General features: G+C 37.5%; 1 protein-coding gene across 1 annotated transcript in view; it reads left to right on the forward strand.

Moving 5' to 3' along the window:
* The window catches only part of GHR (growth hormone receptor), a gene marked incomplete at its 5' end in the record, with an annotated part of 90,979 nt that extends 74,399 nt beyond the window's left edge, over positions 1 to 16,580 (forward strand). The window contains 7 exon segments of the mRNA NM_001310347.1: positions 805 to 934; positions 3,378 to 3,538; positions 4,609 to 4,787; positions 9,755 to 9,926; positions 12,098 to 12,188; positions 14,806 to 14,875; positions 15,149 to 16,580. Of these exon segments, the coding sequence (NP_001297276.1) occupies positions 805 to 934; positions 3,378 to 3,538; positions 4,609 to 4,787; positions 9,755 to 9,926; positions 12,098 to 12,188; positions 14,806 to 14,875; positions 15,149 to 16,111 (1,766 nt within the window). The 3' untranslated portion in view covers positions 16,112 to 16,580.
* Positions 16,581 to 17,203: the final 623 nt, after the last annotated feature.

Here is a 17,203-nt window from a genome sequence, read left to right on the forward strand (position 1 = left end):
TCCATATGCATCTCCCTCTGGAAAGCTCTGCAGGCCAAGTAGGAAATGCTGGCATTTTAGAGTGACAGCTTGATTAGACCCTGAAAAATCAGGAAAGAAGTTACATACTTACTTTGTAAGCAGCGAATCATACCCATAACTTCTGTTTTTAGTTTTTTTATGGGGCTGACAAGGCTGACTAATTGCACTAGTCATTTCATGGATCTTCATCACTTCAGTTTTGACAAAGAATAGAAATGATGAGTATCAAAACAGCATGTGGCAGAACAGGCACATGCTTAGAGCTGCCCTTATCTCTGTCAGGCCAAGGTTATATCTACACAACATAACATACACAAACCTTAACTCAGTTCAAGGTAGCAATTCTAATGTTAGCACTACAGGCCCTGACACGTTGCAAAACTGCTCAGCTGGGTAAATACAGAGCTGCGGTTAGTCTAATACTGAGCTCTGCAGTACCACAGTTTCATTAAAAAAGTGCAGGGCTAATTCAGGTGTATCTGCACTGAACTACAGCTCCAGCATTGGCAATTCCCCACTCCGGGTGTCAGGCTGTGGAAATAACATCTTCACACATAGAAAAGTGAACTTGACCCATCTTTCAAATTTGGCTTTTTACAGGTATAGTCACCTGGATATATGCATGTAAGAGGAATTTAAATCTTGCCTCATTGTACATCAGCAATTGAAAGAAAAGTTAATTACATATGAAAAAATGCTGAATTTCATTTTAACAGTATGTTAGTCTGGCTTGTGGATTTCTTTATTTTGTCTCATTCTGTCTCCTGCGATTTTTCTTGACAGATCTTCTACGATGGCCACAAATCAGCAAGTGCAGATCACCTGAACTGGAGACATTTTCATGTTATTGGACTGATGGAAATTTGTATAACCTCACTGCTCCAGGAACAATACAACTGTTGTACATGAAAAGGTAATACTGTGGAAACAATGGAAGAAAGAGGAAAAGATAAAGAAGTCATATACTCTTGTATTCCTGTTACCTCATTGCTGAGATGTGATATGATATGAACCAGAATATTTTTAAGGGCATAAAACCATGTTGTAAGTGCGTATTTTTCAATGTCACATTTGTTTGCTAATTATCAAGCATTACGCAGTCACAAGTATTACTTGGGAGACAAAATTTATAACACATTCCTACCAAATATAGGTCCAGATTTCAGAATCTGAAGTTGAACACTGTAGGGCTTTGGAAAGGGTTTTTTAATGGAGAACTTCGGTTTATTCCTTATCAATTTAATAGCAGCTGTGAGATTCATTATGTGTGTGTACAGAAGAAGAGTTTGAATACAAGCCCCTTTGAATTGTTAGTAAAGTTACATAAAACAGTAATTGATCAATTGCTAGATTGAAGGCTGAATGTGCAGGTCCAGATAAAAAGCCTGCTCAGAGGCTGGGGATTATGTTTCATTGAGACCTGCTGAATTCAGTTTCATATTTCACTTAAGCTTTTGTAATTTTCAGGTTGTTAGAATGATTAGATGAAAAGAGAACATGCACATTACCATGTTACCCAGTAATGGCTATTTAGGAAACAAAAGCCTTTTGTTCACAGGAATAGGAGGAGAATGTGCGTGCCTGTTACATCTAATGTACTGGTTTTCAACCTTTTTGATCTACAGACACTTCTACAGGTGATGATACATTTGCTTAGGAAACAAGCTTAATGGCTAGGCGTGTTTTCCAACCACTTTTCCCAGAGTGCTCAGAAATACAGGGATCCAAGTTAAAACGACTATTTAAATGTACACGTTGAGCTGTCACTTGTTAGTGGCATGCACCAAGAGTACAAACTTCAAAAATTAAACGTACAACAAAGTACCACATACATTGAACAGATCATGTATTTCATCTTGGTCTAGGAAAAATCAGTATACTGCAATAACAGATGTGAACTGAACAACCACATAAAAGTTAGTTCTGTTTTAATGTGCAAGCAATATTTAAGGCTCAAGATTGAACTACATCAGCTAACACAGTCTCCTGCTTAACACAAGTCATAGTATCTGACCTCATACACCTTTATCAAGTCCTGACTTTGCCAGGAGCATTTCCTTTAGGAACGTGTCTGGTCTCATCAGCTAAATACAAGACCCTTGCCTATTGGCAGAAATGCTCCTCGTTCCATTTATGCAGCATCTGCCGTTTTTACTTCTTAAGCACCCACTCCAGCATTGAAGGATGCACTTGGAATAATTGTTTTAGCCTAATCCCTCTTCTCTGTAGTTTGAACAGCTCTTAGTAAGAAAAGGCATTTACATGATATTTTTAGCAAACCAAGACTGTAATTTCTGAAAAGATCCCTACTCAGAACAGAAGATCTGTTCACTATGAGATTTGTTTTCCTAAAATGACTTCAGAAATACTGAATATCTGAATACTCCAGAAATGCTGAATATCTGATGCTTTTTGTGTAGAATATTTCTAATAGTATGGTTGTTCCTGTTTTTCTTTAAATAAATAATTCTGGGGGTTTAGACCTGCTAGTTTCTTTCCGTTTGGTTGTATGACCCTACACAAGGATCTGTGTTTTGCAGTCTGAGAATTCATCCCACTCTATATAGATCTGCTGTTTCCTCTTTGTTTAAGAGATGAAATGAAATATGCAAATGTTACATTTTCTGCTGCAATTCTTCTATTTACAGAGAACATTTTTAAATGTTTGAATTCAGAATGGAAAAACATAAGTGGCTTCATTGCTAGTACTTCCAACCCTGTGTTTTAGAAGTTCCTTATCCCAAGAAATTTAGCCCTTCCTCACTCCCAGCACTGTATTTCTCTTCCCTTCTTTCACATCCCGCAGTTCTGGATTGTTTTGTGCCAGGTCTCCTCCATGGGAGTAGTCAGTCCCCCAGTGCCTACATTCCCTTTTGGTTCCCCTGCAGAGGTTCCCTCTCCTTAGCCTTGCAAGTGTTGCAGCACAGACTGCCTTAAGGACTGGCTTTCAGTGTTTCAGATCTCATCATTTAGATGGGCTTCTTACTGCAATTTAATTTTGCCTGAAGAAAAGTTGCTTAAATACATATTAAATTGACTAAAGTTCATGCTTGCTGGCAGTCATTAACATGTGGCCTCTGACTGGTCTTACAGAAATGCCATGCAAAGCATAGAAATGTCACTAACAGTACCTCTGAGAACCTAAATACATCTATGTAGCTTGTTTGGGTGGTTATTTCTCTTCAAATCACAGTATTATCACAGTACTGTAAATCACAGAAAATATTGGCATGTATTTCTCATTTCCATAGAAGATGTGACTTATCAACATTGTGTCTTGTAACATCTATAATTTCTACTTTGTAAAATCCATAAATCTCTCTCTCACGTATCTTATACTTTTGTTGTCATTCTAGGAATGATGAAGACTGGAAAGAATGTCCTGATTATATCACTGCAGGAGAAAATAGCTGTTATTTCAACACATCCTACACCTCTATATGGATACCATACTGTGTTAAGCTTGCCAATAAAGATGAAGTATTTGATGAAAAATGTTTCAGTGTTGATGAAATAGGTATGCTTCTATTATGCATTTTACCTCTGTATTTTTATACTGCAATAGATGTGATTCTATAAGCTTTCACATAATTCATATTGTATTTAAATTCCCCCCCTCAGAAAATTTACTTTGCAAAAAAAATACAATACATGGGAGGGGATTTGGATTTGAAAAATATGTAATGTGATCTACACCTAGAAAATAGTGCCACTGTTGAAAGCAAGCTAAAAGGATAAAAGCAAGTGTGTATTTTGGTTCTTTTTTCTTTATGAAGACCAGTGCTCTCTCAAATGTGTGGAGATGTTTTTGCTTTTGCTGTCACTCTGAGCCCTTTCAAATGGATGCTGTGTAGCCTTGGTCAGTTTGAGCAAGGATGGTGTTAATATCTTGTTTCTGCAAAATTCTGGAACCGAGTAGGTTTTTGTTCCTCAGTCAACAAATGTGCAGAATCAGGACATTTAGCATTTCCAAGCTACACTTTATATTTATTGCAATATGAACTGTGACTGTCTGGACTTTCCAGACATTATTGCTTGTCCAGATCAGTGATATATGGACATGCAGTTAACACTTTATTCCTGCAAGTGACTAGAATATTCACTGTACCCTTTTCTTCAGTGCAGTAAAATACAAATCACTTTTCAGATACGATCATTTTTCAGTGTATTTCTGCATTATTTTTGAAGTCGTTACTGAATATTTATAGTTCTGTGTTACTTCAATTATAGTTTTTATTTACCGAGAGAACTCTAAATATAAATTTTTATGGAGAGTTACTTATGCCGCAGTGTTTTATAAGCTTCTATTGGAAAATATATTTTAATAGGTAGCTTGTTCTTAGTCTTAGTCTGTTCTTAGTTATTAACTGTTCAGGTAAAATTAATGGAGAGCATGTTGGTAGCAGGGTGCCTTCTTGTTATCAGGCTTCCAGTGACTTTGCCATTGACTCATAGGTTTTGACTTTAATCAGCAGATATGTGATTAATATGTTTTTTTAGTCCTGGAATCATTTACAAGTGTGTAGTAAGAATGGTCATATCGCATTGAAAACTGGCTGTTTCATTCCAAATACTCTGTTTAAACAGTACTACCTGATCCCCCTGTCCACCTTAACTGGACTCTGCTAAATACTAGTCAAACTGGGATCCATGGGGATATCCAAGTAAGATGGGATCCACCACCAACAGCAGATGTTCAGAAGGGATGGATTACTCTGGAGTATGAGTTGCAGTACAAAGAAGTTAATGAGACAAAATGGAAGGAGGTATGGAGCAAATATTTATTATACAATAGTCATAGTACAGTGCAGGCTTGTTCTATCCTCTTTTATGCTCTTTTGAAAAGCAACAGGTTTGTAAATGCTAATTAGACAATATCTTAAATCTTAAACAATGTACCTGTATTCTTTTCAAGTTTTCTCACAAACGTTGTAACATTACATGTCAAGAAAGCTGGCACACAGGATGACAGTGAGACCCTGAAATCCCGGAGTTAGATTAGAAAGTGCAGCAGTAGTCAAATATATACACATTTTTCAATAATAAAATATTTCTGTATTGTTTTCATAAACCTCATTTATTTGAAAAAGTGCATGGAATTTTAGTAGTTATAACAGGAATTTTTTGCTTGGAAAACGTCACTACGTTGGTCCAGATTCTTCAGGGTACTTATAAAGTTCTGGTGTTTATAAATATTGTTTCAGTGGATTAAAAAATAAGTAAAAGATTGAATTATAATTTAAAATTTGATACAATAAACAAAATCAATGCAACACAGGTAAGAGATACAGATTTCATGCAAGAGAGCAAGGTGAAATTTGTGACTGTAGGGGTAATCCATGAAAATGTATACTATGAAGTGTTTATGCCTCAATTTTTTTAAATTTTCATTTGAAAATCACTGATTTATCATGTAGTTAGTTTTCCTGTTACAGGTAAAAATTGTGCCCAACTTACCTAAATGTATAGGCTAACTGCCAATATGTCACAGAATATTTGCATATGGAGACTTCTCTCTGAATACATGCTCAATGCAGTAAGAACATCTTTTCAGAGCAGAACCCTTTCTTTGTTTTCTTATTAATATGAACTGAGTTAAATGACAGAAGGAAAGCAGATAGTACTTTTAAGAATTTGTCTAAATTTACAAAAAGCAAGTTTACCAGCTGAAACATGGTCAAGTTGGTTTGTTGGCCTTCATCCATGAAAGACCTTGGAGCCCTTCTCACCTCTGATCCTCTTCAATTTATTTTTCAATTTATTTTTTTCTGTTTATCCTCATCCTTGTTAGTAAGTCTAAAGCCAAACAGGACTTACATTGTCTATATTGTTTTCCTAATAATTTTCTGAATTTTTCTGAATACTTGTTTAAGCTATATATGGGGTTGAAATTAGATGACCTTTAAGGTCCCTTCCAACCCAAACCATTCTGTGATTCTATGATTCTATATCTACTGTATTGCCTCTATATTTTAAGTGAATTGACTTAACTTTAGGGAGTAAATCAGTATTCCTTAAGAACCTGAAAATCTACAGGTGTTTATGAGATTTACAAAAGCAGGTGGTAATACAGGTACTTCTTTAAAAATGTACATTTTGATTTTTTTATAATCCTTTAGATATCAATCATATAAATCCCCTACTAAACCATTGTTCTTGCTCCAGTATCATCAATAATTCCAGTATGCCTTGAGAATGGTTCTCCTCAGGAGAGCAAACCTTGAAGTTCAGTATTTCTTCTTGCAGAAAACAGATACTGCTGAATACTGTACTTACCTCAAGAAAAAACAGTACTAGAGATTATGTTGTAATGGAGCTGTACATATTGTACTGTTATTGTATGTTTCATTTTAAAAGCACGAACATGACATTGAGAACCTATCAATTAGAACACAAAAAAGAAATTTTTGAACAACTTGCTCTGGACAAAGACAGTGGCAAAACTGTTAGTAGTGTAGCAGCAGTTTCACTCTGCATTCATTGCATTCACAAACAGCTTCTAAAGTAAGTGTTGAAGCACTAAAGAGAGACATGTGTGTTAAACTCTTACCAAATTACTAGTTTTATGCACAAAGGATAATCTCACACTGCATAAATATATAATAATGGTTTGTACATATAACTGATCCAAAAATTATATAGTTATGAATTCATAGTGCTTAAATTCTAAGTTACACCCTTGCTGAGATTTACATCTAATTTTGTTAGAGGTTTGGGGATGAACTTGTTTGGTACTTCATACATCATACATTTTTTCAATCAATTTTCTAAATGAAAATAGGTAATGTACATATTGAAAGAGGACTAAGACATTAATTGGTTAACTATTATAACAGTAGATTGCAGTGATAAGAGGATCAAAATTATTTTGAGAACCTTGCTAACAACAATACAATCCCCACCCTTATAGAGTGGCTGGTTTTGAGACAAAGCCAAATTTCATCCTGTTCACAATTTGAAAAACATTCATTGTTGGTACTAGGTCCTGGGTATCATTTTAAAATTCTACTCTTTCATGATGCAGTGTTGTCCACTACAGTCACTAGACTAAAACTGAAGAGGGCTAGACCAGCGAGGGCTCTGCTGGCTCTGCTAAGTTGTTGGATTTTGGATTGGAAAGGTCAATTTCTTAGTGCAGTGCAGTGTGCTTAGGGCAGGGAAGCATGGCATGCTGCCTCCACCGCTGCATCCCCACAGCACTGTGTCTGAGCGGGTTAATCATAGAATCATAGAATATCCTGAGTTGGAAGGGACCCTTAAGGATCATCAAGTCCTGAGAGCTGGGCTTGCTAGTCTGCAGGGTGCTAACTAAACCCTACACTGCCTTGGGTGTGCAACCTACTACCTGCGTGTGGTGTGGGTGTCCCACTTCACACTGTGCCTGCCCTAAGGGTAGTCCCAAACCTCTCCCTGGCCGTGCATCTCCCAGGCCTCACCGCAGGGTCAGCAGCAGCCACCGCCACAGGGCCTGTCAGGCCTGGGCCAGCCTCTGCTACCAGTGCCTCCCATCCACCAGGGACAGGGCTGCTCCGTGGCCTGTTTTAACACCACCTTGCAGACAGGCAGCACCGTCACAGCCCAGCATGGCCGTGGGTTTTCACTTAGCAGAGCACAGCAGGCAGATCGTAGCCCCAGCAACCCAGCAGTCTGCATCTGAAGCTCCCCTTCAGACACTAAATGCTTGTTGTCTGCTGCATGCATTTTTGTTAGTTATCTCTCTCATATGGCTTTTAATTAATTTCATCCATATGAGAAATGCTATTCATCTCTCCAGTTCATGCGCTAACCTCTCTGTTCTCATGTGCAGTTTTGTTAGTCCACAGATGGTCTGGGGGCATCCTGCCCATTAACCAGTTACCTGTTCTGTAGCAACCCTTTCCAATTTCAGGTCATTGCAGTTATACAGCTGCAGCAACTCTACTTCACATCCTTCAGCACTCCATTTTGGCCTGCATACTGCCTTTTCCAAGTGCTGCTCTTATCTGTGATGCATAAAATTTTGTGTGGCCAGCACCCATTTCCTAAGTAACTCCATTAGTTGCTCTAGAAAAAAAAAAAAAGGAAGAAAAAAAAACGCATTGTTACATGCTGTAAAATTGCAGTGTGCTCTGTTTTGTGGCTTCATCACACAAAATTAGTAAACTAGATTAACATAGATCAGATTCCCTTCCCAACACTTTGAAGCTGGATGGGTTTACCATATTATAAACCTCTGTGATGCATAGAGCAATGGTTCTTCAGGATCTTGTGCTCATCCACTAACAGAGAAAAGCAGTCTGCCTGATCACTGCCTTGTCCAAAATCTGACCACTTACCTGTCAGAACACTTGGTGTAGAAGCATCAAGGATCACAAGTACTCCACAGATCACAGCTAACAATAGAATTTGTTTCAAATTTAGATTATGCAGCCATAGTGATTATTGGGTTGGATTAGAATATATAGAATATAGAGTATCCTGAGTTGGAAGGGACCCTTAAGGATCATCAAGTCCAACTCTTGACACCGCACAGGTCTACCCAAAAGTTCAGACCATGTGACTAAGTGCACAGTCCAATCTCTTCTTAAATTCAGTCAGGCTCGGTGCAGGGACCACTTCCCTGGGGAGCCTGTTCCAGTGTGCAACCACCCTCTCTGTGAAGAACCCCCTCCTGATGTCAAGCCTAAATTTCCCCTGCCTCAGCTTAACCCCATTCCCGCGGGTCCTGTCGCTGGTGTTAATGGAGAAAAGGTCTCCTGCCTCTCGACACCCCCTTACGAGGAAGTTGTAGACTGTGATGAGGTCTCCCCTCAGCCTCCTCTTCTCCAGGCTGAACAGGCCCAGTGCCCTCAGCGGATTGTTCATTCTTTTTTGAAATCCCCAATAGGTATTATTTTTCAGGTGTTTTAATTCTTAGCCCACTGTGAGTTTTGCCAGTATCATCCTTCTGAAGTAAAAGTAGAGTACAAAACATCTGCCATGTTGATTTATATTTTGTGCACATTTTCCTTGTTTTTTTTTGTTTGTTTGTTTGTTTTTTTTACTTGTGTTGGGCTGTTGAAGCTCAAATACATATTCTGAGAGAAGCAGTAGAAGAGAGATTTCACATATTAAGACTTACAGTGTGACTTCCAGCATAGTTTGATATGCAGCAGTAAGTAAGAATGTTGTAATTAATATAGAAGTCTCAAAACATACAATGTGATAACAGTTCTACCAAAGTCTCCATACATTATCCCATTTTATATATAGTTGAAGATTTGGAGAGTTATGCAGCCTTGCCTAAATACTTATATTTGTAAGATATAATAAATTTGGTTAGATGACTTTTAAATATTTTTTCATCTTACAATTAATTCCATAGTTTTAAGATATCCACTTTACTTTAGCAAGGTTTTTGGCACTATGAAGTCAATAATGTTGTGTCAACAGTAAGAAGGATTTTCAGCTTGGTAAGATCAGTGGGAGATACTCACACTACCCACTTAGAGCATATAAGTGGGGGCAGCTGCCCTTTTTCACTGTTTATATAGAGACCTTGGATTCTCTTCTGTTTGGTCTTCTGAATCACAACAAGGCCCAGTAGCTAGTAAGTCTGAAGGGAATTATGTGAATTTTCTCTGAACTCTTCAATGTATTCTTGAAGTTCCAGGTAGCAAAAATGCCTTTAAATGTTTGTTTCTGAAATCAAGAAGTAGTGTTAAACTGCAGGTTAAACTCAAACAGATAAATCACAGTCATTCTGTCTTTACAGTTAGAACCCAGGCTCTCAACAATGGTTCCACTGTACTCTCTGAAGATGGGACGAGATTATGAGATACGAGTCCGATCAAGACAACGTACCTCCGAAAAATTTGGGGAGTTCAGTGAAATCCTCTATGTATCTTTTTCTCAAGCAGGCGTTGAATTTGTTCATTGCGCTGAAGGTAAATAAGTGAGGTGCAATGAAGTGTTTTTATAACCATTGCTGTCTTCATGCCTTTTTTTTTTTTCTCCTTCCCTTTGATGTGGTATACTTAAATGGATTGATGATTCAGCCTACCACATGAAAATCATTTGGTGAGATTGAGAATGTGCAAGTTCCATACACAGGTTCAGAATTACATTCAGCAAGACTGTTTCCCAGCTCATCAGAGAACAAAAGTACAGATAGTTTTAAGAAATAATATCAGCTTTTGCAAATGCTATAGAGCCCAAAATAAAGACAGTTAAATCTCATCCTTCATTGTTTAAGCTGAGCACTCCAGCAATGAAGAGGAGAATTTTCACTAATAAGGTGTTTTAATATTTGCTGACTTTGTTATCAGAATGATGTGCTTTCCTGATCTGCCTAGTTCAATCAAGGACAGTGTTTTTCATATTCTTTCTTTTGTGCTTGTAGTTGTTTTTTAAAGTGCTGTTAAAAACAGAAGAAGAAGCAACCATTGAGCACCGCATTTTTTCTGTGAAAGGAATGAGACAGTACTTTTTCATAAAGCATTCTCAGGTCTGAGCTACTAAATTAACTCTTCAAAATATGAAGTCATCAGCAAATTGTTTTAACAAACTGCTTTGCCTCTTTTTCCAAAGTATTAGTTTAGGAGTTAAATCAAACCACTCATAACTCTTATCGTCCTAAGTCTTGACATAGCCCCCTTTTTAACACTTTGCATTACTAATTTTCATTCCTCATTTATATGAATAGCTCATGTTCCATCCACATTGTTCTGTTACCCCAAATCAATCTGCATTACCAAGGTTTTCATATGAGCAAAATTAAAATACTGTGAAAATCGAAGGCCATCATACTAGCACAGTTTTCCTCAGTCACTACAATCCAAATTCATCAAATTGATTCTTTTCTGTACATCTCACATAGCAGAAGTGATCTTATTTGCTGGATCAGTTCTCTTACATGTACAGCACTGCTGAATCAGGATACAAGTTGGAAGTAGACAAGGGAAAACTGAGAAAGCGTAAGATGGGTCTGGCAAAATGTATTCTTCCTTGTTTTGTATTTCACCTTTAGGAACACAGACTTGAAATTTTCTGTGTTAAAAGTTATGTATCTAAACTGAAGTATAGTATGCTAATTTTTTGAAGAAGGTAGACTCTGGTCTTACTGACATTAGAAGAAGTTACTGGTTCTCCATTAAAACAGGGACCTGTCTAACACAGACACGTCTAGATAGAACCTTAAATACTCAGATTTGAAAACATGCAGTCAAAACTTTAAGCTGGGAGCAGATACCTAAAACTGGTGCCTAAAAACATTTTTTTTTCCCCAAAAGGCCATATATTTATGCTCACATATAGAATTCTAAAGCTCCCTGTCCAGTATTTCTTGGCCCAAAAAATGAGTGAAGTTGATATGGAAAACTTAAATTTGGGAATAAATTAAAAGAAACTACGGCTACAGCCAGAATAAAGTTTTCTATACTTTGTATTCTGCAGTGTTGGTGTAAGTATAATGGAATTGACAGTATTTAAAAGCTAAAGCATTACATTTACCAACATTTTCTTTGTTCCTACCACATCACTTCAATTAATGACCTTTTCTTCTTTTTTTTTTTTTGCAACTGATTGATACAGCCCATGACATAATTAATGTTCTGCCTTTAGAAAGAGTGATGTTCTGCCTTTGAAAAGAGTAATATTATGGCTTTTGACACCACCATATTTTAGTTTCTAAGAGAGAGGAATACTTTGTCTATGATTTAGTGGAGTTACATGCTATTAATGATGTTCTCTCAGCTTAGGCAAACAGAACCCATCGCATGCTCTGCAACAAGACTACTGGTAGTGTGTCCCAAGCAGGCAGAATTTTATTCTTGTTTTCTTCCGTTACATATATTGTCAGTGCCAAGATCCTGTTCATATCAAAAAGCTCACTCTGTCTTTGCAAGGAGTCTTGGTAGAGTCATGAATGCAATATGGAAGCTGTTGATACCAAAGGGTATTTTTATTTCTTCTTGCTACAGAACTTTAACATTTATATAACCAAAAATTCTTCTATAAATTTGTAGGACTTTGGAATTCTTTTGGCAGAGAAGGTGGAAGTTAAAGAGGCAACAGAGATGCAGATTCCTGCTAATATGTTTTTGCTCTGTGTTTTCAGAAATTGAGTTTCCATGGTTCCTAGTTGTTATCTTCGGAGCATGTGGGCTGGCTGTAACGGTGATCTTAATCCTGTTGTCTAAACAACCAAGGTAGGGATCTTTGTCCATCAGATTTTATTTACTTGTAGTTTAAAAAAAAGGATGCTTCAACTTTTTCAAATTTGGGGGAGTAGAAATTATTTTGACTGTTGCTGTCCATCCTCTTAAGTTACATGGATGCTGGTATATGTACATGTACATACTGGTCCTTGAGCAGGAGGAATCTGATTATTTTGACAGCTTCCATTCATTTTAGATTGCAGAACATTTTATAATACAGTATTTACTTAGTTAATGTACTTAGGCTTTGAAGTTTTGTTGGGTTTTTTTTGTCCATTCAAATTTTGTAAATGCTGTCTTTACACACTTCCTGTTCAAAAGTTTCACTCAAACATATGGCTTTATATTTGTTTTTGTTCTTGGACTATTCCAGTAATCTGACTAGTTCTTTACTGAGCCAAGGAAAAGAACTTGAGTCATAGGGCAGTATTTGGTATCTGTGGATAGACTGCCGCTCCTATAAATAACAGGAACAAAATAAGACAAAACTCAGGATTGTGTCATTTGTAAAAATGACACGATGGCACATTTATAAGAATGACAGAATGGTCTCAGAGTGAACTCATCCCCTAAAACATGTGTTCAGGGATGGGCTTTGGCAGAACTAATTCACCTTAGATGTCATTACAATACTGTCCTAGACTATGGAGCAGCACCATGGTCCAGCCCCAGTGCACGCAGGCATGTTGTTAGTGGTGTTATATATACACGTGAAAAATGAACACTGAAGTGTTTTGCATTGTACAAGGACAATGTCACTGAAATGAAAACAAGATGGTGCAGTTGGAGCTACCTCTAAAAAAATAATTTAGGCCAGCAGCTCTATGCTTTAGCAGTGTTCAACTTCCAGTAAGCCACTCCCTACAATAGTATCCTGATCCTGGAGTTAAGGTCAAGGTTCCCAACACAATGAATGGCAAAAGCTAGACATGTCAGATTGGTGCAAGGAGATCTCACACACAGGACCAGAAGCTTACCACTCGACACACTGAGCAAGGAGAGGCTTGGTCACAAAAAATCCCAAGGGCTGAAGCATGTCTCTGATCACAGCTCATTTACTTCAGTGCTAATCATGATTACTGGAGAAAACTTTTCTCCACTGAGTACCCTTTATCCAGGATGTACTTCTGGACCTATACGCCTCCCATTCCTTCAATCTGGTGCATATGAATGTTGTGCTGGGAGTGGCAATACCTCCTGCAGAGGAGACAGAGGCTGCACAGATTTCCAGCAATGCAAAATATCCAGGTTGTTTCTTCCTGTATCTGGAAAGATCCAAATTCATACTTCTTCAATCTGATCTGACAAGTTCTGAACTAGGCTCTCTAGGACAGATGCCCCAGGTTTAGGCCATTCTCTTTGAGAGTTGAGAGATGCAGGCTTAAACTACCTTAAGGCTGAGTGTAGTTTTCTCTCCCTGATTATTTCTCGAGGCAGAGAGTGGTAAACTCTGTCAGCTGTTTTGTTAGATGCAGTGCCCAGTCCTGCCAGAATATCTGATTTGTGGATTCAACTGGAAATGCAGATCTTAAACTAGTACACTGACAGCACAGCTAGCACAACCCCTTCAGGGATTAAGTGGAAAATTACAGGATTTCTGGCTCTCATTGAGGCTTTACTGGGCAGAACATTTGAGGGTCTGCCAAAAAACAAAAACAGCTGGGGAATGTGGGCCTTCTGTAGTTAAGCAGAAGGTGCCTAAATTTCTCTCTAGCACTTCTTCAGACTCCTCTGATAATCCCTGGACCTTGCTGAGGTCACTAACATTACAGCAAAATTAATAATTGGATTTGTTTCTACCATTCTCACCATTTACCTTCTAAAATAGGCAAGTAGTCCAGTATAAAAACAACACTGAATTTCTCTTTTGGGGAGTACAGGAAATCTGTTTGCAAAAGAAGCAGGGAGGTAAAATGGAGGAGGATAGGCATCACCCACTGATGCTGGATTTTTATCAATGTTATTTCCCAAATAATTTGAAATTCTTTTTATGAAGGGTTAGAAAAATAACTGTTTTCACAGTGTGTACATGCATAAGCAACTTACTCAGTCTTTGTCTACAAGGATAAAACTTTGCTGTTATTATATATTACTTTTTGCATTAATAATTCAGAAAACACAACAGTCATAGAGATAAAATACTGGCCTGCATTTATGCTGTTGTGTTTCTGTTTTATTTATTAGTTCTAAAGTAATTCATTCTTTTCACCAACTCCCTTTTTCTGTTCCCCTCTTTAAATTTATTGGGCTTATGCAAGACTACTTTATCCCTCAAAAAAAGAACTTTGGGAAATTACATAAAAAGGGAAAGTATTGACAATGCTCTAGGAATTTACTCTCCTTCTATGAGTGTTAAAATAACAGAATGGTGTCAGAATGGAGTCCAGCATAAGTGTATATGATTTCAGCAAGGCAGGCTGCAGAAAGCTTTTTTATTATTTGGAATGAGAGAAAAATAACAATCATTCTTTTCCTAAGCACTACTTTAAATTGAATTTTCAAGCATTTCAATTTTTAAGTAAGTCTAAACACAAAGTAAAGCTCTTTTCTTTCAAGCTTCCTCAGAAAGGACTGCTGTAAATTAAAAACTAACATTTATTTTTTCCAGGTTAAAAATGCTGATTTTTCCTCCTGTGCCAGTTCCAAAGATTAAAGGGATTGACCCAGATCTCCTGAAGGTAATTTTGTGCTTTAAAATCTACAGTGGGAATCCCAGTAACAGGTAACAATTGTTGTCCCTAGCAGAACAAATCTGTATGAAAAAACTGCTACATTTTATGGCAACATGGGGGAGTTGCAACAAATTAGTTTTCAAAAATACAGAAAAAAAAAAAAATGGTACCTTGCAGTTATTAGATCAGCCGCAGTTACTTTTGCTTAAATTGACATCATAAAAAGCACAGACATCGTTATTCTTTTCTTTGCAACATCCCTTTTTTCTTGTTTTATAGAAAGGAAAGCTAGATGAAGTGAACTCCATCTTAGCCAGCCATGACAGCTACAAGACACAGCTATACAATGATGACTTGTGGGTCGAGTTTATTGAGCTGGACATAGACGACTCCGATGAAAAGAACAGAGTCTCAGACACCGACAGGCTCCTGAGTGATGATCGTCTGAAATCACACAGCTGCTTGGGAGCAAAGGATGATGATTCTGGACGGGCCAGTTGTTGCGAACCAGATATTCCAGAGACAGACTTCAGTGCAAGCGACACGTGTGATGCCATCTCTGATATCGATCAGTTCAAAAAGGTAACTGATAAAGAAGAAGATCTCTTGTGCCTTGACAGGAAAGATGATGACGAGTCCCTTCCAACTCTTGCTGACGCAGACGCCCAGCAGCCACATACCAATACGCAGTCTGAACGCAGCGAGTCGTGGCCACCTTTTGCAGACAGCAGCGACTCAGCTAGTCCATCAGTCCATACCCAGCTCAGTAACCAGAATTCCTTGACAAACACTGACTTCTATGCGCAAGTGAGTGATATTACTCCATCAGGCAGTGTTGTACTTTCACCAGGGCAGAAATCCAAGGTGGGGAGAGCACAGTGTGAAGGCTGCACAGAACAAAGCTTTGACATGGACAGTGCCTATTTCTGCGAGGCAGATGTGAAAAAATGTATTGCTGTGACTTCCCAGGAAGAGGATGAGCCGCGTGTGCAGGAGCAAAGCTGTAATGAGGACGCTTACTTCACCACAGAAAGCCTTACCACTACTGGTATCGGTCTTGGGGCTTCAATGGCAGAAACCCCAGGTCTGGAGATGCCTGTCCCAGACTATACTTCTATCCATATAGTTCACTCTCCACAAGGCCTTGTGCTCAATGCAACTGCACTGCCTGTGCCAGAGAAAGAATTCAACATGTCTTGTGGCTATGTGAGCACAGACCAGCTGAACAAAATCATGCCGTAGCTCTCCTTTGACTAGGTGTGTGCAGTATTTCACAGCAGAGAGTCAGCTTGGGCTTGTATGCTGAAACCAAAATGAAGTCTAAACGTTTCTCGTGGTTCTTATAATTTTATCTCAAGTGTTGAAGCATAAAATATTCATCAAAATATTCCTATTGTTCTGTAAATATTATCTATGAATTTGTCTTGAGACTGTTTTACTAGCCGTGACTGTCTTGTTCTCGTGGGTGTTGATTTTTGTGATACTGAACATTGAAATGACTATGTTTAATGTACAGTAAATCATGCTTTTCGATAAAGCTAAAAATCAGGTGGTCTAAAGTCTAAGAATTTAGTAAAAATCAAATGCTGTTGACAGAGATCTTTATATCAATAATTGGGAACTGAGCATAGGTTAAAAAAAAAAAGTAATTTGAATAAAACATTTATTTTGATCTATGTAAATTAATAAAATGTATTTTAATATTTTAGTCAAAAAAGCGTAGATGTTTTATATTATACTACACACTGTAGTTTAATTATGATGACCCATCCAAGGAGCGTAATTGCTGCAATCTTAAAAAGGAGTTTTCTGTTTTATAAAATTTTTGTTTGCAGCAAAAATTAAAAATAGATTTTTACAGAGCCATTTTATACCTCCAGAGGAATCTGTAGAGAAATTTTGAAATATCGTAGGAACTTAGAGCAACTGATCCTATTACTTTCTTATGGTGACTAATATAGAAATATATAGAAAATTTAAAGTTTTATAGAAAACTTTAAACTATACAAATTATTTGGACAAAAGATTCTGTTCTTCGTCGAGTTCTGGTTAATGATAATAATACACTTTTTTATAAGCAAGATTTTGTTGACCACAAAATTAAATAGCATGAAACTACACTTTAATTGAAAAATTTTGAAAACATATGAATAAGCTCTGGTGACTTAACAGCATAATCTTTTTGCTTTTGACCAACTTCTGAAGCCCTCCAACAGCCAAAGCTACCGCTACAGTTATTGTTTGTGCCACATGAAGTATTGATTAAGAAAATAAAACAAGGACTTCAGGATTTGGCCAGCAGTTGATTTTTAAAGCTAAAACCGGGTTGAAAGG

This window comes from Anas platyrhynchos, chromosome Z, assembly GCF_047663525.1.
Source record: "Anas platyrhynchos isolate ZD024472 breed Pekin duck chromosome Z, IASCAAS_PekinDuck_T2T, whole genome shotgun sequence".
Taxonomy (NCBI): Eukaryota; Metazoa; Chordata; class Aves; order Anseriformes; family Anatidae; genus Anas; species Anas platyrhynchos.